This window comes from Colossoma macropomum, unplaced genomic scaffold (genome assembly GCF_904425465.1).
Source record: "Colossoma macropomum unplaced genomic scaffold, Colossoma_macropomum, whole genome shotgun sequence".
Lineage (NCBI taxonomy): Eukaryota > Metazoa > Chordata > Actinopteri > Characiformes > Serrasalmidae > Colossoma > Colossoma macropomum.
This window is the reverse complement of record NW_023494784.1, coordinates 9,397,478-9,425,089: the sequence shown is the minus strand read 5'-3', so window position 1 is coordinate 9,425,089 and position 27,612 is coordinate 9,397,478. Positions and strand designations below refer to the sequence as shown.

The window sequence follows — 27,612 nt, the reverse complement described above, 5'->3', positions numbered from 1 at the left end:
TAACTGTAGTTATCATGATGAGCCGAGTCGCATCGTAACTAATTTTACCTCATAACTTTTAGCTAGAAAACAGCAACTTTGGGAAGACTTAGGTAACTGACTGACTAAGTTAATCACTATCATCTGCCTGAGTGGACGGAGTTCTGTCTGATTGCCATGGATACCAGAAAGCCTTAGAGAAAGCAAAAATCAACTGAACTGCTTTTTTTTATTAACTGCATTCATCCAATGTTTGAAAGCTGGATGAAAGTTGATAAGAACAGCTTTAGTAAGATGTTCTGTCATGCCTGTCTTATTATTTCGCTGCTGTTGGAACAAAACCTTATATCTCTGGTTTTTTATTGTTTTTCATTTTTTGACATAATTTGAAAATGCCTGTTGTCCTTTACATTGTGTGTAATTTTCACAATTAATGGACCAAAAAAAAAACAGCCCGAAATAACTTGGAAAAAATTCTGGTTCCATTGACTTACAAAAAAAGTGAAATATGTTTTTTGCTTCTCCTGTCAAGTTACCACTTTGGAGATGTGAGGTTTATTCTGATAGCAGCAATATATTCAATATATATTCATTAATAAGGAGGCAGAATTTCTGAATAGTCATGAAGGCCTAAAAATAGTAGTAAATTAGGAAAGCTTCTCTCTAATGTCATGCATTCTTATATTTAAGAACCATGAGATGTCTAAACACTATACTCCACCAGAGGGCAGTGCAGAGCCTGCATCTTATGCTTTGTTCTAATGGTTCTAATCTGTTTAGTCTAAAGAAAGAAAACAAAGAAAGTCTACTGCAGCCGTCTGAAGGATGAGAAGTGCAGTGCCGCTATTGCAGGAATAGAAAGTGCCATTTTGCACTCGTGTAGATTTACTGACACAAGACTTTCAACATAATTTAGTGACTTTTTCAGGTTTCATATCAGCAAACTAACTCCTCACAAACTCGCTGTTTTTGGCTAAATGATGCTGAAATAAGTTACGATACAATTAGGATAGTTACATTATCTGAGGCAGCATTTGTCTGGTTATCTTAAAGACTTCAGACTGACTGATTTCTGGCTGTTGATTTCAAGCCACATCCATCTACTACAGATTTCTGTGGTCCGGTTCTGGATTTAATTTGATGCAGTAATAGATGCTTAGAGACCCTGAGCAGTGCTGGAGGTCTCTGAGCGGCAGTGCATGTCATCGGCAGTTTCGTCAGAAACAAAGATTTGGTATTTTTGTAGCTATAAAGTCAAATTAATTGGAAAGCAGTTTTCAGTCTTCTGTACTGTAACATGTTTTTGAGTGAAACACTGTATTGGTGAGGGTCTCTATGCTACCTGAATGTTCCATTTGATAGGTAGGAGTGGTGGGAGCTGAAATTCAAGTTCACTTTAAGAGCTTCTTCCAAGAGATAAATGAAAATAAGGTACAATGCAAACGAAATAGTATCAAACTTGACTGAGATGCTCATCCCAAATAGTCATATATTTCAAGAACTTCTTCCTGGAATTGCAACTGTCCAGTGACTTCGAGTACAAATGGAATTGCATTTGAATTACAGTCCATGGAAACTGACTGTACAGTAGAGATGCAGCAGATTGAGTAGACTGAAAAATGCTAAAGTATTTCTTTAAGGTTAGTAACTAAACCGTGAGTCTAGAGTTTAAGGGGTTAAACAAACACATCTTCCCTCTTCAGACCCTGCGGTTCCTTCGCCCTGACCGTAATCCCGTAGGTGGCGCTGCGTAGCCCCTATCCTTGGGCCGTGGGGTTCAGAGGAACAGTCTCTCACTGGCCCCAGCCACCCGCCTTGGGGTTGTTACTGTGGCTCCAGCAACGTGGCAAGGGTGGAGGTCAGTACGGGGCAAAGAGGATGGAGCTGGTGGAGGGCCGGATGGGTCCCGGAGCTGCCCGCAGGAAGGAGGGCTGCAGGGTGGCCGTCTGAAAGATGGAGGCGTTGGGGCGTGGATGCAGAGAGATGGAGGGCATGGTGGTGGGGGAGAACGGGGTGGAGATGAAGGCCGGAGAGATGGGCTTCACCATGTCCTTCTGCAGCGCCAGCTTAGCCTGCAGAGGTAGAAAGGAAGAGTCACTGTAGGCTCTAATGAAGCCCACCAAGGCCAAAAACATACAGAATAAATCTCTTTAGTATCAACCCCCATAAAATCCAGGGCTTATTACATACTACGGCTTATTATTCAGTAACTACAGGGACTTCAATGCAAACTGGTTGAGCTATTCTTAGGTTATAGACATGTATAATAAAACTTTGGGCCCGCCGATGGACCCTGGCCATTTAAGGGGTTAATGAATTAATCTCTGTAGTATTAATGTCCATATGAACGTCCATATTAATGCCATATTTTAGTATAAACCCATTAATGTGACATTTTAAAACTTCTTTGATACAAATCTGAAGATTTTTAAAAACTGATACGGATAAAAAGAGTTTTTATAATTTAATTTAACATTAAATTCAGTCTTTTGGTCACAAGTGGATAGAGATTTAAAAGAAAACAACAGAAAATCCAAATTTGATTGTGATTAAAAGTATGAAAATTACAATGTAATCTAAATAAAACCACTTTGACATACTTGGAGGCTTTTTTCCTTATCGTGCAACTTCAGTTGTTGGACATAAGTAGGTTAATATGCTTCAATCTCTGGATTATTAACCTAAAGAATTTTAGGGATGATTTTGCGAACAGGGATTAAGCCTAGTCGTGGACTACACAGTATTCTGAACAGAGATTCTCCATTAAAAGTAAAGAGCAGTCCAGGACTAGGCTTAATCCATGTCCAGGAAACCGACCCCTGAAGTTATTACTGTTGTTTTGCTGTACTATCTAAAACTTATTCAATAATTATATAATAATTGACAAAGTCAGTTATGTAATAAATCACATTATCAGTTAGTTTACATTCTGTACAGACAGACTTGCAGGTCTGATATTTTTCTCTCTGTTTCAGTGTTAAACAATGACAAAAATCACTGTATTGATTGAAGGTTTAAAATCCACACTTTCCACTCAATGTTTCCATTTGCATCAAAGAGCTACGAGTAAGAAATAATACAAAATGACATGATTTTGTTATCAACAGTAATAACTGTGATTTCAGAGGGGAAGAGAGTCTCTAACATCACTCAAGATTATATTTATTGACTTGGCACTTTATACTAGAGTGTGGGATGGACTTGCTATAAATGTTGTCCTCACACATTCAGACGCATTAAGAAAACAGAAATTGTGTTTTACTGTTTTAGGTAAAAAATAATGTAACTAACTATTCTTTATTCTCCCTAAGTGGCCATTCACCCCTTAAACTGCAGGGTTATTATTCAGTATGAATTATTCAGTACCAACTACAAATCATTCAATAATCAATGTGACTTATTTAATAGCTACAATTAATTATTCGGTAACTACTTTGAATTATTAGATAACTACTACAAATTATTCAGCAACGACTATGAATTATTTAGTAAACAACTACAAATTATTCAGTAACTACTATGAATTATTAAGTATCTATCAATTAAATTGTAACTACTAGGAATTATTCAGTATCTACTATAAACTATTCAGTAACCACTGTGAATTATTATGTAACCACTATGAATTATTATGTATCTACTATGAATTATTCAGTGTTTACTACAAATTATTATATAACCACTATGAATTATTATGTAACCACTATGAATTAATCAGTAACCACTGTGGATTATTATGTAACCACTATGAATTATTATGTAACCACTATGAATTATTTAGTATCTACTATGAATTATTATGTATCTACTATGAATTATTCAGTGTTTACTACAAATTATTATATAACCACTATGAATTATTATGTAACCACTACGAATTAATCAGTAACCACTGTGGATTATTATGTAACCACTATGAATTATTATGTAACCACTATGAATTATTTAGTATCTACTATGAATTATTCAGTGTTTACTACAAATTATTATATAACCACTATGAATTATTATGTAACCACTATGTATTACTTAGTACCTACTGTAAATTATTCAGCATCTACTATGAATTATTAGGTAAATTAGTCAGTAACCCCTAAAAATTATTATGTAACCACTATTAATTATTTAGTATCTACTATGAATTTTTCATTATCTACTATGAATTCATCAGTAACCACTATAAATGATTATGTAACCACTATAAATTAATCAGTAACCACTATGAATTATTATGTAACCGCTATGAATTACTTAGTACCTACTGTAAATTATTCAGCATCTACTATGAATTATTAGGTAACCACTATAAATGATTGTTACCCCTAGAAATTAATCAGTAACCACTATAAATTATTATGTAACCACTATTAATTATTTAGTATCTACTATGAATTTTTCATTATCTACTATGAATTAATCAGTAACCACTATGAATTATTTAGCAACTACTGTAAATAATTCAGTATGTACTATGAATTATTCAACAACAACTATAAATTATTTAGTAAACAACTACAAATATTCAGTAACTACCATGAATTATTTAGTATCTAGTATGAATTATTTAATATCCACTGTCAATTATTCCGTAACTATGAAACTAACATGGTTCTGTAGTTCTGAGAGTGAGGAACTGACGAGTAGATGTTCAGTTCAGTTTAGGATTAGAATTATTTATTTGCAGCATTTATTAAAGAGGACTGTAAGATCTATGAGTTCTCTACAGTTGTAGATGTATATGTTTGTGTGTTTGCTGTCTTCTTTAAAAAGACCACAAAACAGAAGCAGAGCCTCCTGACTGGTCACAGAGAAGCAGGGCGTTATTGATGAAGCGATCATTCTGACTGATTACAACACATTGAGAGGATAAAGCCTGCAGAGTGGTTTGGAGAATTAGATGAGTTCTCTCCAGCTGGCTGACGCCATGTGCTCGACAGATGTCATTACATCCAGCTCACCTCTAAACAATTTAATAGGCTTCAATCGAATACAGGTTTGCCCAGTATGTAAAAATAAGATCATTGTAATGCGGTGGGGATCATGTGGCTCAAGGTCAGATTCTGGTGTTCAGGCGCATCACAAACCCACAAAACATATTTTTAGCATCTGCTAACAAGTGAAGCAGCATGCGAGCTGTCTCACATGGCCGATCCCCGAAATGCGAGAAGTTCCTGATGAAAGCGTTTGATTATAAGGAACATAAATAATGCATTACTGCCAAGGCGCTGGAGCTGCGCTGCTGTTTGTTGTACGGACTGTATTTGGGCTTCAAGGGTTTGCCTGCCACCCGGTCCTTGTGCCTCCTGCTGGAGATGTGCTGTGAAAAGAGGAAAAAAAAAGGTTCTTCAGGTTTTCCAGCATCTATATTCCTAAACAGACTGCAATTACATTCTACACTCTGTTTACTCCAATATTGTTTTATTGACTCTGACATAAAACCCAAACATCTATCAGAAAATAAACAAATAGAAAAGTCTCAGAAGGCACAAGGTAGGTGTTTCTAATAAAGTGGCCAGTGAGTGGAAATACAAGGTGGGTGTTTCTAATAAAGTGGCCAGTGAGAAGAGGCACAAGGTAGGTGTTTCTAATAAAGTGGCCAGTGAGAAGAGGCACAAGGTAGGTGCTTCTAATAAAGTGGCCAGTGAGAAGCGGCACAAGGTAGATGTTTCTAATAAAGTGGCCAGTGAGAAGAGGCACAAGGTAGGTGTTTCTAATAAAGTGGCCAGTGAGAAGCGGCACAAGGTAGGTGTTTCTAATAAAGTGGCCAGTGAGAGGAGGCACAAGGTAGGTGTTTCTAATAAAGTGGCCAGTGAGAAGCGGCACAAGGTAGGTGTTTCTAATAAAGTGGCCAGCGAGAAGAGGCACAAGGTAGGTGTTTCTAATAAAGTGGCCAGTGAGAAGAGGCACAAGGTAGGTGCTTCTAATAAAGTGGCCAGTGAGAAGCGGCACAAGGTAGATGTTTCTAATAAAGTGGCCAGTGAGAAGAGGCACAAGGTAGGTGTTTCTAATAAAGTGGCCAGTGAGAAGCGGCACAAGGTAGGTGTTTCTAATAAAGTGGCCAGTGAGAGGAGGCACAAGGTAGGTGTTTCTAATAAAGTGGCCAGTGAGAAGCGGCACAAGGTAGGTGTTTCTAATAAAGTGGCCAGCGAGAAGAGGCACAAGGTAGGTGTTTCTAATAAAGTGGCCAGTGAGAAGAGGCACAAGGTAGGTGTTTCTAATAAAGTGGCCAGTGAGAGGAGGCACAAGGTAGGTGTTTCCAATAAAGTGGCCTGTGGGTGGAAGTACAAGGTAGGTGTTTCTAATAAAGTGGCCAGTGAGAGGAGGCACAAGGTAGGTGTTTCTAATAAAGCGGCCAGTGAGTGGAAATACAAGGTAGGTGTTTCTAATAAAGTGGCCAGTGAGAGGAGGCACAAGGTAGGTGTTTCTAAGTGGATGGGTAGTGTATTATGCTACACACAAACGTTGCATGAAAAGGAATTTTGGAAATTAGTCCAAAGTGAGTGTATATATATATATATATATATATATATATACACAAAGGTGGACAGATGAGTCTGCGGTGTAGCTTTTTGGACAACACAGGTTCCTTCACATCAGTTTCACAATAGGAACATCATACCAGCATTCATACAGAGGTGGTAGGTATGTAGTGAGACAGTTTTGCTGCCTCGAGGCCTGACTGACTCGTTATTGTTCTATTGTTCACTCAAGTCACTGCACTGTGTTCCCTTCACTGCCTTCCTGTAGCTGCTCGCATCAGATTTAACACCCTGATACTCGACTACAAAGCCAGAGCTGGACCACCCCCTGCCACACACTTAAAAATGGTTCTTTGGTAAATAATATAATTTTATATAGAACCATGAACACTCAAGGAACCCTCTGCATGCATAAATGGTTCTTTGCATCATGAAAGCGTTCTTCAGATTGATTGAGAATGTGCTATAAATGGTTCTATACTACAGAAACTTTGTGAAAAGGGTTCTATAACACCAGGTTCTGCTATTGTTACAATGTCACGCTTATTACAATGGAAGAACGCCTTATGGTGCTATGCAGAACCCATTACAAAGAGGTTCTATGTAGAACCATCTACAGCACATTCTCCATCAATCTGAAGAATCCTTTTGTGATGCAAACAACCCTTTAATAATGCAAAGGGTTTGTTGAGTGTTCATGGTTCTACGTAGAACCATCTGCTTTGCTAAAGAACCCTTGAAGAACCATCATATTAATTGTGAAGCTCGACAATGTAACAGTAGAAAAACGCTTTATGGTGCCATATTGAAGCTTTTTCAAAAAGGTTCTCTATAGAACCATCTATAGCACATTCTCCATCAATCTGAAGAATGCTTTTGTGATGCAAACAACCCTTTAATTGTGCAATGGGTTCTTTGATTCTTCATGGTTCTATATAGCACCATTTGCTTTGCTAAAGAACCCTTGAAGAACCATGTTTTTAAGAGTGTACCTGATGATCAATGATCAAAAGTATTACAGTATATACTGAAGAACATTACACTGTATTTGTATAAAAATGGAGATTTCTGATGTTCTGCAGTTCTTCTACTGTTCTCCATGTATAATTACACAAAGCAGGATGCAGAAAGCAGCTCCGGAGATTCAGTTCCAGCTCCATTCTAGCACATCTGATGCAACTAATCAAGATGGTCAGGGGTGGGTGAGCATCACAGGCAGGTGTGTTAGATTGGAACAGAGCCGGATCTGAACTCTGCAGGATCACTGCCAGCCTGCAGGAGCAGGGGAGTGAAATGCTTATATAAAATTATATTTCAAGAAATACTGCATTCATTCTGCACAGTGTATAGCAGTGAACAGCGAGCTGAAGCTTAGTTAGCAGGTCTTAGCTGCAGGAGAAGAACCCAGTTACACTCAGTTGTAGTTTATTCATTATAAAGTTGCCTATTATAAAGCATTTTCGGGGGTGAAGAACCTCATGAACCTGCCTTATTAATCACACAGTAACTGTTTACACGCTCTCCGGTGGTCCACTTTTAGTCGAGCACAGCTCGTCTAAGAAAGGGTCATGTAAACAGCACTTTCTACTAAGCTGATATTGGCCGGACAATGCTAGATCGCTTTGTTTGTGAACATTTAAGTTGCACCACTGATGCTTATGTGGAGTTTTCTGTGACATTTTGCGGCACTTCCTGAAGTATCACACGTCTATTGAGCTCTTTATGACATTAAAACAAACTGTGGTGAAAGCTGTAATTGCTGGAGTCTATTTTTGGGCTGAGACATAAAAAGAAAGGCTTGAAGCAGCGTTTCTCAACAATTGCATTATAGCAGCTCGAGTGTGAAGTGAGAACAACATCTTGTCAGCTTCAGAAAGCCTGGCTGGAGTTTTAAATAACTGAGGGAAACTCATACCTGCAGAAACTTGCGTCATGAAGGGGCCGGTGTTTGAGTTATAGTTAAATCAGACTATGCTGACGTGTGTCTTTATACATCTTATGTAAATTCACAGCTACTAATTCACTCATTAACTCACTCGCTTAGTGACTCACTCACTCATTGATTCACTCAGTTAACGACTGACTATTCACCAAATCATTCACTCGTTCATTCAGTGACACACTTACTCTCTTAAGGCCTCACTCATTATTTCACTCAGTAACTGACTGCCTAAGTGACTCACTAATTACTAACTCATTCATTCACTAACTTACTCAGTAACTGACTCACTGATTAACACTCACTCACTCACTGATTTACTAACATACTCACTCACTAGTTCATTCTCTCTCTAATTCACTCACTAATTTACTAATACATTCACTGACTCACTAATTCACTAACTCACTCACTAACTCAGTGACTCACTAATTCACTAACTCACTCACTAACTCAGTGACTCACTAATTCACTCACTAATTTACTAACACATTCACTGACTCACTAATTCACTGACTCCCTCACTCATTAACTCAGTAACTGACACCACCAGTAACTGAAACTCAATGAGTCACAGAATGGTACGTCATGGTGCAGCTATACATCCATAATTACACATTTTGTCAAAATTTCCATTGCCAAGAGAATCACATTGATTATCCTTCATGCATGTATATCAAGTGTACCGAACAAGGATGTATGGGTGGAGCTAAAAATGTTGAGACCATTGATTGGTCAAATGCAATTATCACAGAATTGGTAGAACTCCTCAGAACTCCTCCTACTTTGACAGGTACCGTTATGTGATGGGAAATGGACAGAGATACTCAGCCAGGGTACGAAAAATTCTGGATTCAGATTTGTGTCAGCAGCTGTACTGCACTGTGGTTAGGAAACTCACTCTCATTTAACAGGCTGAAGATTCTCAACAAGGAGGATCTATAGGCACTTAAGTAGTTTTTGAGCATCTCACTGAGAGAGAGGAAACCGGTATGGACTTACACCAGCAGGAGCTCTCAAATTTCACGTTTGTTTGCTACAATTTGCAAGTAAAAGGCTCCATTCCCACTACATATGTATTTTAATGCAGGTCCTGTTCACTGATATGGGAAATATTCACTCAGTCAGAATAATGATACTACAGCAGGCAGCTTCACGTCAATCACACTGTCGGGTAAAATATTCCATTGATAAGCAGAACGATGTGAAACAGTATAGCATACCTGTTTGAGCTGGATTTCTGAATTGACGTGAACGTCACAGATTTCGCAGTGGAACGTCTTGTTCTGCAAGCCCGAGCCTTTGAGGACGTTGGCCTGCATTTTGAGTTTGGACCCAGGCCTGGGGTAGGCCTTAATGGGACCAGCCCCATTCCGTGCCTCCAGCATGGTTTTGTGCTTCGAACCTGGCAGGGAAGATCAAAATCGACATGGTTTCATGACATGACGTCTCGCACTCGGTGGGAGATCCTGTTTTTAAACCAAGAGTTTTAATCAATTACAAAAAGAAATCAATTGAGTAATTATGCTTCATTAGGCTGCTTAATTCGATTTTCGATGTGTCGCCAGTGCTGTAGCTTTTCAGGTCACAGGGTGAGCTCTACAGGAAAGCACAAAATAAGCCTGCTGGAGACGGTTAAAGGAACAGTCCGTTGAGTTGTTAAATAATAAATTCAGACAAATTCATTATACAGTGTCGGAAACCATATGAGCAAGTCTATTAGAGACTGTTTAGCAACTCCACACAGTCTGAGCCAAGGGTGTGATGATTAGGCATGGAGTTTGCATGATGCTAACACGCTTCCGGTACTTGTTAGCTACATTAGCCCTTTAGGCCCAGTGTAAAACTAACGAAGCACATCGCAGACATTTAATGTTGTGGTTGACTGACTACATTCTGGGTTGGGGGGGAAATTGTTTAAATTAGATACTTTCGCTAAATCTGTAACATCCTGGCATGGATTTAAGTCCAGATCACTCAGGCTTATTACCCACTCGTTTACACTGAGTCAGAGTTAAAGACAGTAGCACTCAGATTTGTGAATACAGTACCTAATTCAGCAGACATCATCTTAAATGCTTCAGATTCCTGCTACAGTAGGGAATTATTTCATTTTCCTTTAAAATCAGCAGTTCTTTTAAATCCAATGAACTATGGAACTGAAATATGGACCATAATTACGGGCCATACTGTACATTGTTCTTCCATTTAATTTTGTTCTTCTGATGACCACTTATTTGTAGGGTTTTATGCACGAAAAACAGTCATAATTCATTTTTACATGACCATTTTCCAACCTCACTTCATGTCTTACAATCAAACAGGCTGCTTCTGTTACTGTGCTTTAAAGACTGATATATGCAAATGGGCTTCGTTCTGATTGGCTGATGCTGTATTATGCCTCATTAAAAAAACAGTCCCAGCTAAAACTGGATAAACAGGACAGAAACAATAAACTATAGCTGCTCTTTTTGGATGTGTGGATTCTTTGGAAGGCTGTACTGATCCATCTGCTTCCTGACATTCAGGAACAGCACAACGTTTAATCATTTTTTCTACAACTTCAACTTTAAATACTCTGCTAGAGACTGTCTGCAGGAATAACATTTTGGATCACTTCAACGGGAATTGGTGGAGCTAAACTGTAGGAGGTGGAATGGGCGGGGCTAAACTGTCAGATGTGGAATGGGCGGAGCTAAACTATAGGAGGTGTAATGGGCGAAGCTAAGGAGATGGAATGGGCAGGGCTTAACTACTTTAGGCTGAATGGGTGGGGTTAAACTGCTGAAGGCAGAATGGGCAGGACTAAACTGCTATAGGCTGAATGGGTGAGGCTAAACTATAAGATATGGAATGGGTGGGGCTAAACTGTTGGAGGTGTAATGGGCAGGGCTAAACTACTGTAGGCTGAATGGGTGGGGCTAAACTGCTATAGGCTGAAAGGGTGGGGCTAAACTGCTGTAGACTGAATGAGTGGAGCTAAACTGCTGTAGACTGAATGGGTGGGGCTAAACTGCTGTAGACTGAATGAGTGGAGCTAAACTGCCGTATGCTGAATAAGTGAGGATAAACTGCTGTAGACTGAATAAGTGAGGATAAACTGCTGTAGACTGAATGAGCGAGGATAAACTGCTGTATGCTGACTGGGCGGGGCTACACTGCTATAGGCCCAATGGGTGGAGCTAAACTGCTGTAGGCTGAATGGGTGGGGCTAAACTGTTATAGGCTGGTTGGTTATATGTAAATATTTGTGGATGTGACAACCTTTTTTTTACTTTATCAGTAGTACATAACACAGTACAGTTTTTCTATAATATGGGCCTTTTAAAACTTCAACTTAACGCCCCTGTGGACTTTTCCAAAGTCCTTTCCAAAGATCAAACGCAGCGGGGAGCGCAATAGCTGTGATTTCTTGCTGTCTGTGGACAGTTTGAACAATCAATGCTAATGAGAGAGAGAAGCGCAGAACAATAGGGAAGGCCTTCAGCGGGAAGAAACCACAGCTACATGCAGCCAGATGTTTTCCACACCTGTGTTGTGAGCCTCCAGCTGTGAGAGCGAGTTGACGGCCACTTTACAGAGCGAGCAGTACAGCAGCTTCTTGGCTTTCTCCTCCTCGGACTCCAGGCTGGCTTCCGGCTGGCTGGCCTGTTTGGGGGCGCTCTTCAGGGCGGGCGCTGCTGACTGACCGGCAGGTTCTGCGGGTGGACTACAGGGAACGGGGGCCGCCTTACAGAGGCTGGACAACACAGCCGGTGTGGACATGAAGGCTTGTGGGGAATCATGGGCTTTGAGCATGCATGAAACCTCCGTGCTTTTCTCTGTGAGGGAGAGAGAGAGAGAGAGAGAGAGAGAGACAGTTATTACTCTGTGTCTGATCCACTCGAACCAGCACAACATGCACTAACACACCACCACCACGTCAGTGTCACTGCAGTGCTGAGAATGATCCACCACCCAAATAATACCTGCTCTGTGAGGGTCCATGGGGGTCCTGACCACTGAAAAACAGGGTAACAAAGTATGCAGAGAAACAGTCTGTAACTGAACTACAAAGTGCTCCTACATGGTCAGTGGAGCTGATAAAATGGACAATGAGTGCAGATATAAGGACATATGCTTAGTGAAGTGGCTGGTGGGTGTATGTAGCTTTAAGGGAGCTTTTTGATGAACATATATTTTACATATACATCTATTTATACATGATATTGTTTTCCGCAAAATAAAGCTGCTTAGTCTTTAACGTAGTACTAGATAAATGTCCGACACCAAACATGTCTTGGCTGATCACTGACATTTGGGGTAAATGGGGGGAAAATACTACGCAAAGTTAAATTTCTAACTGAATGATCACTGTAAGGCGGGGTGTCGATGGTGGGGGGGGGTAGCAGGACAGAACAAAAAGAGGAAAGAGAGAGAGAAGCAGAGCTGACAGTTAATCGAATGTGCGGAACGCTGCATTGTTCAGTGACACATTTAAAACTCCTCCGGTTTGTGAGCCTGGGCGTGTTGTATAAGCCCATTCAGGATCTGGGTGCTCTAGTTTCTGTTAACAAGCTGCAGCAGTGTTGGGCTTCTCTTCTTGTACCCCAACACCACCTCAGCTGTCAGCATCAGGACCCTCTAAAACAACAGAGAAATGTGCAGCACTGTTTAAAAGTCTAAGGCACCCATTTACCTGGACCATAAATGTGTTTTATAATATTTCTAATTTTGGAAATTAGTTGCTGTCTTGTGAGTTAGTTTGTAGAACACAGTGTGGTTCCAGATTTAACATAACAAAGAACTGTTTAGTATAGTTGTCAAGTCTCAAGATTTACCTGTTTCACAGGTTTTCACACCCTCAAAAAAGTTTGTTTCAAAAAATTATTGTGCCCTACGCAGCGTCATCATGGTAACAGCCAATAACAGACCTGATTACATATTTAGATTGCACCACCCAACATTATTTACCAATACAGTCATTTCAAATTTAACACCCAAGTACTGATTTTTTACATGCACTTAATAATCAGATAACTGCAGAAAATCAGATTTTGTCAGTAATCCGATGAACACGTTTACGTGCACTTGAGTAATCAAATAATGACGAAACTCCAGGTCTATATGAGTCAGACAGTAATCAGATTTCTGCTTTGCAACCAGCGAATAAACTCACAGAAGAAGACGTGACATAAATGTAGCGTAAAACATTTGGTTTCAGTTTTGCTCCAAAAGTGTTTTGCTGCGCCTCGCGGCACACTGCTCACTTATTTCCGGTACCGCCGTCTGTTCTCACACATGCGCAGAACTCCAAAAATCCAAAAAATCCATAAGAATTCAAAGAGTTTACATGCACTGAGAAATCAGATTACTGAGCTAAAAACCAGCTCTTTATCAGATTTCTAGACTATACTCCAGTCTAAGAAATCAGAGTGTGCTGTTTACATGACCAACTGCAGAAATCTGATTATGATCAGATTAGTAAGTGAATGTAAACACACTCATTGACATTTAAAACATCGACCAAATGAAAGCAAATGAACCAGCATCTACATGGTGTACATACGCAATAGAAAAATCCCCTGAATGCAGCATTAATTTTGATACATTGTGAGGTCAAATCTAGGGGAACAATGTGTATTTTGAACAGCGTCAGCATGCTGTAAAGGTTTCAGAGAAGGCCCAATGATTTCTGGGAAATAACTTTTCTAGTTTATTTTCCCTTAATAGAACCTTCAAGCTTGTATTTAAACTCTGAAAGTTTTGTAGTAAAACTCTTACTTCACTGTTAAATTTGATCAAAAATAATAGGATTCAGTTTTTGAAATACATCATGCAAAATGATCCAATTAGGATTGTTTCCTCTCTGGCATCTTGGTAGATACAGCTAAGCGAGCTCTCCTATTGGTCAGGGCTTCAGGAGCTGAACTGAAGGCTTTATATTTTAGATTACCTTCCAACATAATTAGAAAGTGAGAGTGGAATCAACCAATCAGGTTTTTATGCTCAATGGGAGGGACCAAATTTTGTGACAACAAAATCATCACTCTCGATCTTCTGGAAGTTCTAGATATGTCACTAACTGTACAAGCCGTAGTCTAAGCAGGTTTCAGTTAGTTGTTAGGAATAGAGAGCAGCGGCAGCAGCTCTATGTCAGGACTCTTTACTGAAAGAGTCACTGTAAAACTGATACATACCAGCTCAAACATAAGTTCATGTCTGATACAAGCTTCAAATATAACATAAGAATCTTTCACCAGCTTCATAATGTCTGTGTTTAATCCAGAATGACAAAAATGTTCATATTTAACCTCTGATAGTATGTAGCTTAGCACTAACATACAATTACAAACCCCATAAGTGCACTAGCAGAAATCGGCATTATCCTTGATTTTTGACCTACACTCTTAAAAAAATGCTTCTTCAAGGGATCTTTGGTAAAGACAATGGTTCTATTTAGAGCCATGAACATTCAAAGAACCATTTGCATGCTTAAAGGGTTCTTGGCAGAGTGAAATTGTTCTTCATATTGATAGAGAATGTGTTAGCACCAAAAAGGGTTCTTCTATTATTATGATGTCAGGCTGATTAAAATAGAAGAACGCTTTTTGGTGCTACATAGAACCCTTTTCAAAAAGGTACTATATAGAGCCATCTACAGCAAATCAGGGTTCTTTGAGCCCTCATGGTTTAGAACCATTCTCTCTACTAAAGAACCCTTGAAGAACCATCATTTTAAATGTTTATATAGAACCATACACAACACATTACCCATTAATCTGAAGAACCATTTCACCAGAAAGGGTTCTTGTGTTGTAACAAGCCTGACATCATAACAATAGAAGAACCCTTTTTGGCGCTATATACAACACATTCTCCATCAAACTGAAGAACCGTTTCACCATGCAAAGAACCCTTTAAGCAAGCAAATGATTGTTTGAGTCTTTGTGGTTCAATATGGACTCATTATCTTTATTAAAGAACCTCTGAAGAACCACCTTTTTTTTAGAGTGAAGATTTGACATGTACGGCCTGAACCGAAGGCCTAACTCTAATAGTCACAGTTCAGCACTGATAAACCACCATTCCTTTCCACAGTCTTGTCTTGGTTCACCCTCCAGAATCCCCAGGGCAGAACTGCAGCTCCGGTGTCCTGCTTTACAAGATCTCACTGCTTATTTTTCTGATGGTCACTCACTCAGGATCTGAGTCTGTCCCTGGAGATTCCCTCAGGCCAGGGGGAACTAATGCCTCCCCCCACCCTCGTACACTGACCACACACCCACTGAACCTCCTGCATGGATGCACTTCTAACCTACATTTATGTCTTAGTAATGAAACATTTTAAAGGATAAACAGGTTAATTTAAAGGAAAACTATATTTTATATATATATATATATATATATATCTTTGATTAAATTATAGCTTGATTTACAGTGCGCATTGATCTACTTTGTAAAAAATGGCTTGTCACTTCAACCTAAAAATGTGACCTGTGAAACTGCTTTTATTTAACTATTTTAGCTTAGGTGAACAAAAACGACATTTTACATCAATTCAAGCCTCAAAAGCACATAAAATCAACTTCTATTTCCACTTTGTACAGTAGAAATAAACCTGGTTAGTTGCTTATTCTTTAATATGTTACGTTATTGACAACTAACAAATTAAAAACCCTCTTTTGTTTCAAAATGGTCAGAAAAGGTAGGGTGTACTCAAATTTTTGCACTCTATTTCCCTGAGATGTCATGTTTTGAAGGCCGGTGCTGCATATTAGTTAACCATCTTTGTTTTCAGCTGCAGTATTTGTGCTCTGGATCAGGAAACACCCACTGTGATAATCCTGGAGATTTCTGAAATGTGCTGAATGCATAACAAGCTACAGCGAATCTCTAAAAGCACAGCAGGAGAGGCCGACACCTACTGAAGCTGATTAACTGCTGAGATGAATCAGACCTGTTTGAACAGGAATATGAACTAACTACAGAGGTGTGGATCTCAGACCTCACAGTTTAGCTCAAATTCAGATTATTTGGGAAATTATTAAATGCATCACAATGTCCTGAAATAACACTATTTGATTACTGTTGCATAATTCAAAAAAGTTTTAAAAACTTACTGAACAAAAATGTGTATTTAAAAACACAGTAGTGGAATACAGACAATGAAAATGTGGAAACATTGCATTTCAATGTTAATGTGGGGAAAAACACTGTATGTGCACACTTCATTGAATATTCTGTACCACTTAATTTAAAGGCAACCTATACAGGGAAGACATAACACATGTATAAACATTGAGTAATGCATTTATAAAGCAATACTTAAGTATTTATGAACAGCTTAAGCCTTAAGGGACGCAGTCTCACTTCCTGCTCTAAATAAGGCTCCGCCCATTTTGGCAGAAACAGGAAAACGTGCGACAACATTTTACTTTTTTTTTTTTTCAGTTAAAATTGCAATTAAATCTAAATATTTCAGCTTTTCTTTAAAAGATCTTCCAAAAAAGGAAAAATGCAAAAAATATAATATATTATTATAGCATTATTTTCACATGCAGAAAATTAGAGATTAGGGTTTGGGACAGACACCTCTCAATAGAAAGAATCCTATAAATGATGATTTGGTATATTTTTAGCTTATTACCATCTCTATTCATGCCTTGGGTTTAAACAGATCATAACATTACCCTTGTAAATATCAAAGACCTAAATACTTTATTTTTTTTTAATAGTTTGTTTGCTGTATGACTGCAGTCTGAACTAATTCATCAGAATGCGCCACGCATGTGTATGAAGGCCTTGTTATGAAGATAACCTTCATAATAAGGTTTTGCCAAATATTATTGGAATTGATTCTTTTGTAACAGTCCAGAATCAGTGCAGTTGAATCAGCAGGCACAAGCTCTGCTGAAGAGGGAAAATAAACAGTGTTTGGCTTCGTGCTCGGAGTTACTGACCTTGCTATTTTCTTTCAGTGCCTCCTCTCAGATTCACAGCGTGCGTGTATCATAACTTAATCCAGCGCACTGTCCGATTTAACACATTATATAAAGAGAGAGCTCTTACGTAAAGCTCCGGAACAATTTTAATCATTCAGACGCTCAGGTTTCCCTGCGTTAAAGTGAATCTGGCTCAGCCTGCTTGGCGGAGCTGCAGCTGAGGGCCAGATGCACTCAGCATTTGGAGCCAGGTTTGAGGTGAAAGCAGAAGGCTTTCTGCTCACAATTACGCACCATGTATATGAAAAAGTGCAAAACCGATTTCGTCACCTTGGAATTATAAGGTTCTATATGTATTCTGAGCAGTTTTGAGATATTGAGTGTCAAAGATTTTGCATTCCAAATAACAAAACTGATAAGCAGAACAAGCATCTTTCATACATGACAATGAAAGACACCCTGAATTAAATGTACAGTATCAAAACCCAGATTTGTAAATGAGTTTTTTGGAACAGGTCAAATGCAAACAGAACCTTCTAATCTTAAGAACTCACTTTCTGCTTGCAGTTAAGCTTCTACCTGACAAGACATGAAAACAAACAATGTTTTTCAAGGAACAAAAACAGTTGACACTCATAATTTATTTTAAAACAAAACTTGTGGGTAACACTTTCTATGAATGTCACCTTTGTAAGCATCTATAAACAGATTCATAACATGTTATAATGCATTCATAAGACATTATAAACATAGCTATAAATATCTATAAAAATGCATTATACGTTATAGCCATGTTTATTATGCATTATGAATTGTTCACAAAATACATTATAAGTACTGATCATAACAAATTATAAGAGCTCATAAGTCGTATTTGTCCGCTCTAAGTAAAGTGAAGCGTACTGTACTAAAGCCTCCTTCAGTGTTCAGAGTGAGGCTTCAAGTTGAAGTATTTACTGAAGGATTTACTGAAACACTAAAACATTCACAGTAAAGCACATTACAGGCTTCAAATGTCAGAGTTTAAACTAGAGCTGCCATCAGTGTTTTACCCAATGTGGGAAAGGTAATGTTCACCACCGTTAGCTTGGTATTTGTCTTTACTTTACGCTCTCCAAGCTGGGAATGACTTCTTTGGCACTGACATTATGATGTTATTAACACTACTTATAATGCATTATATAAACAATTCATAATGTATAATAAACATGGCTATAAAGTGTAATTCAGTGTAATTCTTTTTTATAAATATTTATAACCATGTTTATAATGCCTTATGAATACATTATAACATGTTAGAAATGTGTTTATAGATGCTTACAAATGCGACATTCATAGAAAGTGCTACCAACTTGTGTTGTAACATACTGTCTACATGATTTATTTGTCATAACATTTATTTCTTGTTTTAGCACAAATAATCTTTTTCTTATTCAAAAAAAGCTTTGATTGATTAAGTAGAAACGTCAGTACTAAACATTTTTTCCAGTGCAGAGGTCAGTTTTAGGTAGGAACCATTAGTTTAAGTGTCCTTTAGGTCAGACAGCAGCCAGCTACTCTAATAAACTGTCCCAGCAAGTAACGGTAGCATGTCAGTCTAAAGGCAGTGTGAGGTTTTGTTTTATATCAGAAATGTGACTATAATGCACCAAGATGTCTTATTTTGGGGGAAAGAAGAAAATGAAAAGACGGATAAATAAATTAAATTAATGTTGTTTTTAAGGTCCCAAATGTACACTATTTAATTACCTTCAAGGCTTAACATTTATAAAATTGACAATTAGATTTTGAGCAGCATGGTTTCATGTTTCATAACTTTTATAAACTTTTCCTGCAGTCACTGAGCGGAGCAGCGACATGACAAAGAAGCAGAGCCTGATTGGTCCTCTTGTGTGTATTTGAAGTGCTGAACGGTTTACAGATAGAACCTTATAGAACTAACTTGGAGTTTGACTTTGGAGATAGAACCTTTTTGTTTTCTAGATAAAGAGTCCAAAAATGCACACAACTTATCATGTTATGAAGTTGTCAGAGAATAAGAATAAGTGAATAACTCAATTTTGACAAAAATGCTATAATGCCAGGGGGACGATTAGTCCTCCATATCACTGCTATCGGAACAAAACCTTGTATCTCCAAAATAATGACTTAACAGGAGAAGGAAAACACCTACTTTACTTTTAATGCAAGACAATGGAACCAGACTTTTTTCCAAGTCATTTTGTACTGTTTCTTTTGGTTCAATGTAAAGGACAACAGGCATTTTCAAATTATGTCAAAAAAAAAAAATGGAAATACAAAGTTCTGTTCTGACAGCAGCGATATGCATGTGCAGTCTGTAGAGGATCGTGCAAAAAATGGATGGAGATACTGAAACTGAGGCTGACTGCATGCTCGTGGGCTACTCCACTACTTTACTGTGCTTTTGAAATGCTGTGCCTCACATGTGTAGCGCAGTTTGGGTGGTCCTACACAAAGTCTATGTGAAGAGATGCAGCCATAGTAAACTGACTGTTAACGTCAGACACATTGTGAGGGCACTATGCAGCCTTCTCAAACACACACATATCAGGCCCTGGGTGTGTTAAACTAGAGCTGGAGGACTGCGAGTGTGTATAGAGAAGGTTTAAGCCACATTGTGGGGACCAAAACTTGTTCATACACTCACACTGTGGGGACCAAGACCTGTTCATATAGTCACATTGTGGGGACCAAGACCTGTTCATATACTCACACTGTGGGGACCAAGACCTGTTCATACACACACTGTGGGGACCAAAACCTGTTCGTACACTCACACTGTGAGGACCAAGACCTGTTCATACACTCACATTGTGGGGACCAAGGCCTGTTCATACACTTACATTGTGGGGACCAAAGCCTGTTCATACACTCACACTGTGGGGACCAAGACCTGTTCATACACTTACACTGTGGGGACCCCAAGCTGGTCCCCACAATGTAAATCATTCAGTTTAAGGTGAGAGTAAGGTTGAGTCTAGGGTTAGTGTTAAGTTTAAGCTTAGGCTAGCAGTAGTTCTGGTTAATATTTGGGTAAGTCTCCACTAGAAAAATGGAAGTCTATGTAATGGCCCAATGATTCACAGAAACAAGACTGGGTTTTCCTGAATAATTCACATTATATGTTACTATTATGTTATTTATCATATAATTAATTGTCATTACTGATATGCAAAGTAGATACTAAATAAAACTGAACAGTTCATGATGCTTACAGAATACTTCATATAAGCTGGTGAATAATTCATAGTATTAACTGAATAATTCATATTAGTTACTGAATGAATGTGTTATTAATAAATGTAAGGTTGAAGGGGTTAAACTGAGAGCTGAAGCTGAAGCTGTGTGTGTTGAACCTTCAGGCCATCTGCAGATCAGCCTGATGTTCATCTGGACTGATCAACTGAGCCCTGACACTGAATAGCAATGAGAACCAACACTGACTAATGAGAGGGAGAGAGAGAGAGAGAGGGAGAGAGAGAGGATGAAAGAGAGATATAAAGAGATGGAAATAGAAAATAGATAGAAAGAGAAGAGATAGGGTTTAAGAGAGAAAGAGAAAAAGAGAGAGAGGATGTCAGAGAAAGAGAACGAGAGAGAAAAGGAAGAGGAATAGAGAAGAGAGAGAGAAAGAAAGAGAGTAAGAGAAAAAGAGAGAAAGAGAGAAGAGAAAGAGGAAGGCAAAGAGAGAGAGAGGAAATGAGGGAGAGAGAGAGAGAAGAGAGAAAGAGAAGAGAAAGAGTGGAAAAGAGATGGAGAGCAAGAATGTCATACAGAGAGTAAAAGAGAAAGAGAAGAGAGATAGAAAGAGGAAGAGAGATACGAAGCGAGAGAGAAAGAGAAGAGAAAGTGTGACAGATCGAGAGAGAGAGAGAGAGAGAGAGAGAATGTCAGAGAGAGAGAACAAGAGAGAAAGAAAAGAGAGAGAGGAAAAAAGAGAGATAATGAAGAGAGAGAGAAATAGAAGAGAAAGAGAGAAAGAGGGATATAAAGAGAGAGAGAGAGAGAGAGAGAGAGAGAGAGAGGTATAGAGAGAAGGAGACAGGGAGAGACAGAGAGAGGGAGGCAGAGAGAGAGAGAGAGAGAGAGAGAGAGAGAGAGAGAGGTATAGAGAGAGTGTTGCGTGTCTGAATGGTAAATGATCTTGAATGAATAATATAATCTGAGTGCTGAGTGCTGCTCTGCGTGGGACACACAGAGATCATTATTTGATTCTTTGAAATGAGCAGTGACTCAAACTGGAGCGATAACTGAGGAGGAAAAGGAATGATCAGGAATCTCTCTGAGAGCCGGTTAATGTGATGTGTGCTGTGCTTTGGCAGGCGTTCACCTCCGTGAACCCACACAACAAAGGGTCAACATTAAGAAGCTCAATATCAGGCTGAGTGGAGTCGAGACTGCAAGCTGTATGAACAGAGATCCTCCTAAAAATACCTACAATTCCTTCTGGTGAACAGTGTCTAATATTTACATTCACATTGTATAAATTATTATCTTAAATAAAGTAAAAAACTTTAAAAACTTTTGATTGTAATGGTGATTCAGAATCGTAGCAAAACAACTGAATCAAACTGTGCTGAGATCTATGATTCACTGATGATTCATTCAATTCAACAAGAATGTTTCAATTTGATTAGTCCTTCAGGATTCCTAAAGGACTTTAATCAAATTTGAAACATTCTTGTTGATTCTTGACTGACCAATCAGAAAGTCCCCCTCTGACAATACACACACTTGTTTTTTCTACAATGTAAGGACTTGTTTTCCTAAGTAAGGACATTTTGAATAAAACTTTATTTGGATATCCCCCGTGTATGGTTAAAGGATGCTTTTTTGCATATCACGGCTGTCTGACCAAAACGTCATCTCTTCAAAATGGTAACTTTACAGGAGAAGGAAAAAACCTACTTTACTTTTAATGTAAGTCAATGGAACCAGACTTTTTTCCCAAGTCATTTTGGGCCGTTTTTTTTGGTCCATTCTTCTTGAAATTTACACACAATGTAAAGGACAGTAGTTATTTTCAAATTATGTCAAAAACTGAAGAGCTACAAAAGTGGAGATACGAGGTTTTGGTCTGATAGCAGTGATATAAGTTGTTGTTATGTATGTTATGTTTTTTAGTTCTACAAGGAATATTTGACGTTCTGCTGCCTAAATAGCCCAGTCTGGGAGCAGCACAGCGTCGCCAGCAGAGCAACACCTGCGCCGTTTGAGGTAGCAAGGGGTTATGTGTCTTACCCAACCAGGTATACTGGTCAGCTGTGGGATTTGAACCTGCAACCTTCTTGTTGCTGGCTCTTCTATGACTAGGCTACTAGCCTAACAACCATCAAATTCACTTTAATTTATTTATTTATTTTTTTTTGGATTTTCACCCAATTATCTCCCCAATTTAGTCGTTTCCAATTCCACCCGCTAGTTAGGACTCCCCCAATCACACGATGCTATCAATGCTAGGAGGGCGAAGGCTAACACAGGCTTCCTCCGAGACCTGTGAAGCACCACCGCTTCTTTTCGAACTGCCGCTCACGCAACGTCACTGGACAGCTGAACGCGCTCGGAGGAAAGCGCCAACCGCCAGATCTGTTACGTCAGCTAACAGACGCCTGCGCTGACTAGCATCGCGTTGGGTGATGGGGGGAGAAGGAGGGGCCATCCCACCCACCCAGAGAGAGCGAGGCCAATTGTGCTCTCTTGGACTCCCGGCTACGGACGGCTGTAGCATCACCAGGGATCGAACTCGCGATCTCCTGATGATAGGGCCAACGCTTAGACGGTTGCGCCACTCGGGAGCCCCATCAAATTCACTTTAATTGTCCCTAAATATAAACCTTACCATACCCCTAACCCTAACTTTAACCTCATCCCAAAACCTTAGCCTAACCCTCACCCTGGTCCTAATCTTAACCTTGACCCCAACACTGCTGAGACTTGACTGAGTTTCAATAGACAGGTGATTAATAACTTACACATCTGTAGATCATTTATTGGGGGCTATCCAAATATACACTTCTAAAAAAGATGGTTCTTCAAGGGTTCTTTAGTAAAGAGAATGGTTCTATATAGAACCATGAACACTTAAAGAACCCTCTACATGATTAAAGGGTTCTTTGCATGGAGAAATGGTTCTTCAGATTGATGGATAATGTGTTGTAGATGGTTCTATATAACACCAAAAAGTGTTTTTCTATTGCTACAAGCTTGACATGTTCACAAGAGAAGAACCCTTTTTGGTGCTATATAAAACCCTTTAAAAAAAGGTTCTATATAGAACCATATACAACACATTCTCTATCAATCTGAAGAACCATTCCACCAAGCAAACAACCCTTTAAAAGGGTTCTTCTGATTGATAGAGAATGTGCTGTAGATGGTTCTATAAAGAATCTTTTTGAAAAAAGTTCTATATAGCACAAAAAGGGTTCTTCTATCGTAACAAGCTTGACATTGTAACTATAGAAGAACCCGTTCTGGTGCTGTATAGAACCCTTTTCAAAAAGGTTCTTTATAGAACCATCTACAGCACATTCTCTATCAATCTGAAAAGCACTTTCATGATGCAAAGAACCCTTTAATCATGCAAAGGATTCTTTGAGTGTTCATGGATTCTATATAGAACCATTTTCTTTACTAAAGAACCCTTGAAGAACCACCAAGTGTGCAGTCTGGTGCATTTTTGTCCCGAAAATACACATAAACAAACATGGAGACACAAAACGCATGCAGAGACACAGTGACAGGACACACAGGGCATGCTGGACCACAGCCAGTATGAGCAGAGGACGAAGAGGAAGAAGAAGAGGAAGAGGAAGATGAAGAGGAGAAGAGCAGGCAGGTGAGAAATAAAGTTGGCATTAACCTGATTGCTCAGTGCTGCTGTCAGTGCTGGACGGGACGGGGCCGGTGCTGGCCGGCTTGGCACCGCTCTCCGGGGCGCCGCCGCCGCCTTTCTGCTTATTTTTCGTGGACTCTTGTGCTTTGAGCTTCTTGGCATGTTTACTGCCTTTGTAGTGCGCCTCGGCTTGGCTCTACAAAGGAGAACAAATGAACCGTGCAAATGAGGCTCATTTACAACAACTGGCTCTAACAGGCAATCACACACACACACAGATCTACAGGTACATTCAAGCCAAACAGCTTTCAGTAGCAGGCACGGATCCAGTGCGAGACAACAGCCAGACCGGGACAGCAATAAACAAATAAATAAAACATTGGCGGAATATGAGATTTAGATTAAAGTGATAGTTTGGCCAAAAAACCCAATTCCCCCCTTAAGCCAAATGTAGTCAGTCAGCAAAGATGTGTTTGGAGCCTTAAGTTTTGCAGTGGAGCTAAGAGGGGGAGTGTTCCCACAGCTGTATGCACGTTTGAACACCCCTGGCCAAGTTACAAGTTTCAAATTACAAGTGAAAATAGGTTAAAACATCCTCTACAGAGACATATTTAATTATATGCAAATTTTATTTAATTCTTATCTATTTATTTCTATTTATATAAAATGTGTCATAACCTTTGGACAGGCTACATTTTATGTTTTATGTTTTATCCCAATAATATCAAAATAATATAAAAAAGGAGTTCAGTAATCTCAAATAGACTTATTTACATGTTTTCTTATATTTTATAACACTGTGTTATCTATAAAAATGAATAAAGGCACAGTAACATAGCTGAAGACATAAGTAGTAACCAATTTGAAGCCCTTATTTTTATCCATATTTCTGTCATACAGCGTCAGAAAACACATAGGTAAGTCAATTTCAGATGACTTCACAACTAGACATGGTCATATACTTTGCACAATGCTAATTTTTGTGTATTAGCTTACAGTCCCGTGCAAAATAATGGCCCAAAATGGCGAAACATTAAGCTTTTTGTTGTCGTAAAGGTGCAGTGTGTAAAATTTAGTGGCATCTAGTGGTGAGGTTGCAGATTGCAACCGACTGAATACCCCTCCCTCGCCCCTCCCTTTCCAAGCGTGCAGTAGAACCTATGGTGGCTGCCATGTTTTTGCTTCTTTGACGACAAAGATCCACCTCCTTTCCTTTTTCATGTGCTAAATAATAAGTTTGATCAAAAAAATCTCAAACTTCTCTCAACTGGTCAGCCAGCACCGGCAGCAACCACTGATTCTTGTTCCTTTAACGTCTTCCACCTGGAGATACAGCACCACCAAATTCACGCTGCTGCTTCAATGTATAAACATGAAAGGCGCCCTCTAGAGCCAGTGCTTGGTTTGTCCATTCTGGGCTTCTGTAGAAACATGGTGGCAGAGGAAGAGGACCCGCTCCTTATGCACTGTTAAAAATGAGAGGTCAGCTCAATTCAAAATGATGTAGTAACTGACTACATGGCTTTTCTTGAGTTGACTCAACTTGAGGACACAAGAGTTCAACTCAAATTTCTCAGTTGAGTCAAAAGTTCTCTTAAGTTTTTAGTTCTGCGTCTCGGTGAGGTTAATAAAAAAACTTGTTTTTTATACTCAACCTCTTCACTAGCCAGGACTCTTTCCATCACACAATGCTGCTAGACATTTTTCGTCTTATGGACACACTTACGGATGGCTGTGGCATCGCTGGGGCTCAAACTCACAACCTCCTGTTGGGGTGATGGCTTAGTCCACTGCACCACTCAGGACCACATGAAGCAACTCAGATTTGTGTCTACAAATGTTTAAAACACTGGAGTAATATATGTGTTTGTTTTAACTTTAAAGCAGGGCATCGTCTCCTGTGGTGCCGCTGTCTAATAATTCATCCCAACATCAGGAGGAATCTCCATTTTTGTCATTTTTCAGTTTTCGAAAATACCTGTTGCTCTTTACACATTGTGTGTAAATTTCATGATGAATGGATCAAAAGAAACGACCCAAAATGACTTGGAAAAAGGTCTGGTTCCATTGACTTACATTAGAAGTAGAGTATGTTTTTTCCTTCTCCTGTAAAGTTACCATTTTAGAGATACAAGGTTTTCTTCCGACAATAACGATACGCTGGTTTAGCTGGTCATAGCTCAGGTATTAAACTAAAGAAGCAAACTTCAGGCACCAAACTCTTTGCTGATTGAATACATTTGGGGTAAGGAAGTGGTGGTGGTGGTGGTGGTGGTGGTGGTGCGACTGTATAAAGAGTTAGCAGAGAGAACGCACACGAAGAAGCTACAGTTAGCGAGCGACTGAACTAAAGGAGAGCCAGGCTGGCTTACATTAGCAGCCGTTTCACTTTCAGCCGTGGATTTAAGAGGAAAATGACTACTTCACACTCAGGGACGAAGAGCGCTTATGAAGGATTAGAAACCTTTTGAATTTCTGACTGCTAGGCATTAGAGACTCACTCGCTCATTTTCATGAGATCAAAGCTGCAGCCTCTGCGGACCTGGAGACGGATTTTTTCCACTTCAAATACAGATTCTCTGTCGCTTCTTCCAACTTACATGTCCGGGAAGGTTTATGGCTGTGTTTGGACAAACCCGCAGAGATCCTGCACGGGTGCTTTATTTACACAATGTTTGAGATGCCATATAAGTAACCTTACAAGAGCACGTGTGCTAGCTAGGGTTTCAGTCTATACCTATTCATATCCACCCTAAAGGGATTATATGAGTCTGACACCAACTCAGCAGAGTTTATATATAATTCAGCATAATGATTTCATTACGAGTGACTGCAGAAAGGATGCGATGAGCGTCTTCCTAACTCTCGAGTCTACGACCTGTCAGAAGTGGCAAAGCTGCAGAAAAGGTGTTTCCATAAAGCTCTCTCTTCACAGCTTAACACGCTGGAAGGTTAAAATGATGGAAATGGCTGTCGAGCGCTGATAAATCAAGGCCGTTTAGAGAATTACGCAGCCACTTATCTTCCCTTTCTTCTCTAACATCTACTCTAAAGATAGTCTGCGTTGTAGAAAGAGCCAAACGGAGGTCGCCTCAGGACGATCCTGGATGTGCCTCTATTGAAAGAAACATATTAACCTTAACAGTTAATACATACATTCATTTCACTGAAACAAACCAACAGACAAATGAAGAAGCTCTATGAACATGCTGATAGTGCCATTGTGGAAAGGTGGGCACCAAAGAGATTTGCGTTTCAGGTTTTCTTTTCATTTTGAACTTTGTGCCCAAAATTCTTTCCAAAAATCCATAATTTAACACGTTTATTGGATGAATTAATTAACTTAGTTAAATTAATTAATTCAGTTTCTTTCCTAAAATACGACTCTTTGCTGTGTTTGGAGGAGCTTCATCACAATATTAGCCACACCATCTA

At 39.2% G+C, this 27,612-nt stretch overlaps 1 protein-coding gene across 5 annotated transcripts in view; it reads right to left on the bottom strand.

Annotated features, from left to right (window-relative positions):
• Positions 1-506: 506 nt before the first annotated feature.
• The window catches only part of znf385b (zinc finger protein 385B), a 178,364-nt gene continuing 151,258 nt past the window's right edge, over positions 507-27,612 (bottom strand). For all 5 annotated transcript variants that reach the window (XM_036577366.1, XM_036577383.1, XM_036577374.1 and 2 more), the window contains 5 exons: positions 24,205-24,373; positions 11,928-12,218; positions 9,621-9,802; positions 5,195-5,296; positions 507-2,051 (listed from right to left, as the gene is read on the bottom strand). In XM_036577366.1, coding sequence (XP_036433259.1) covers positions 1,839-2,051; positions 5,195-5,296; positions 9,621-9,802; positions 11,928-12,218; positions 24,205-24,373 — 957 coding nt within the window. In that variant the 3' untranslated portion in view covers positions 507-1,838. The remainder of the gene's footprint in view (positions 2,052-5,194; positions 5,297-9,620; positions 9,803-11,927; positions 12,219-24,204; positions 24,374-27,612) is intronic.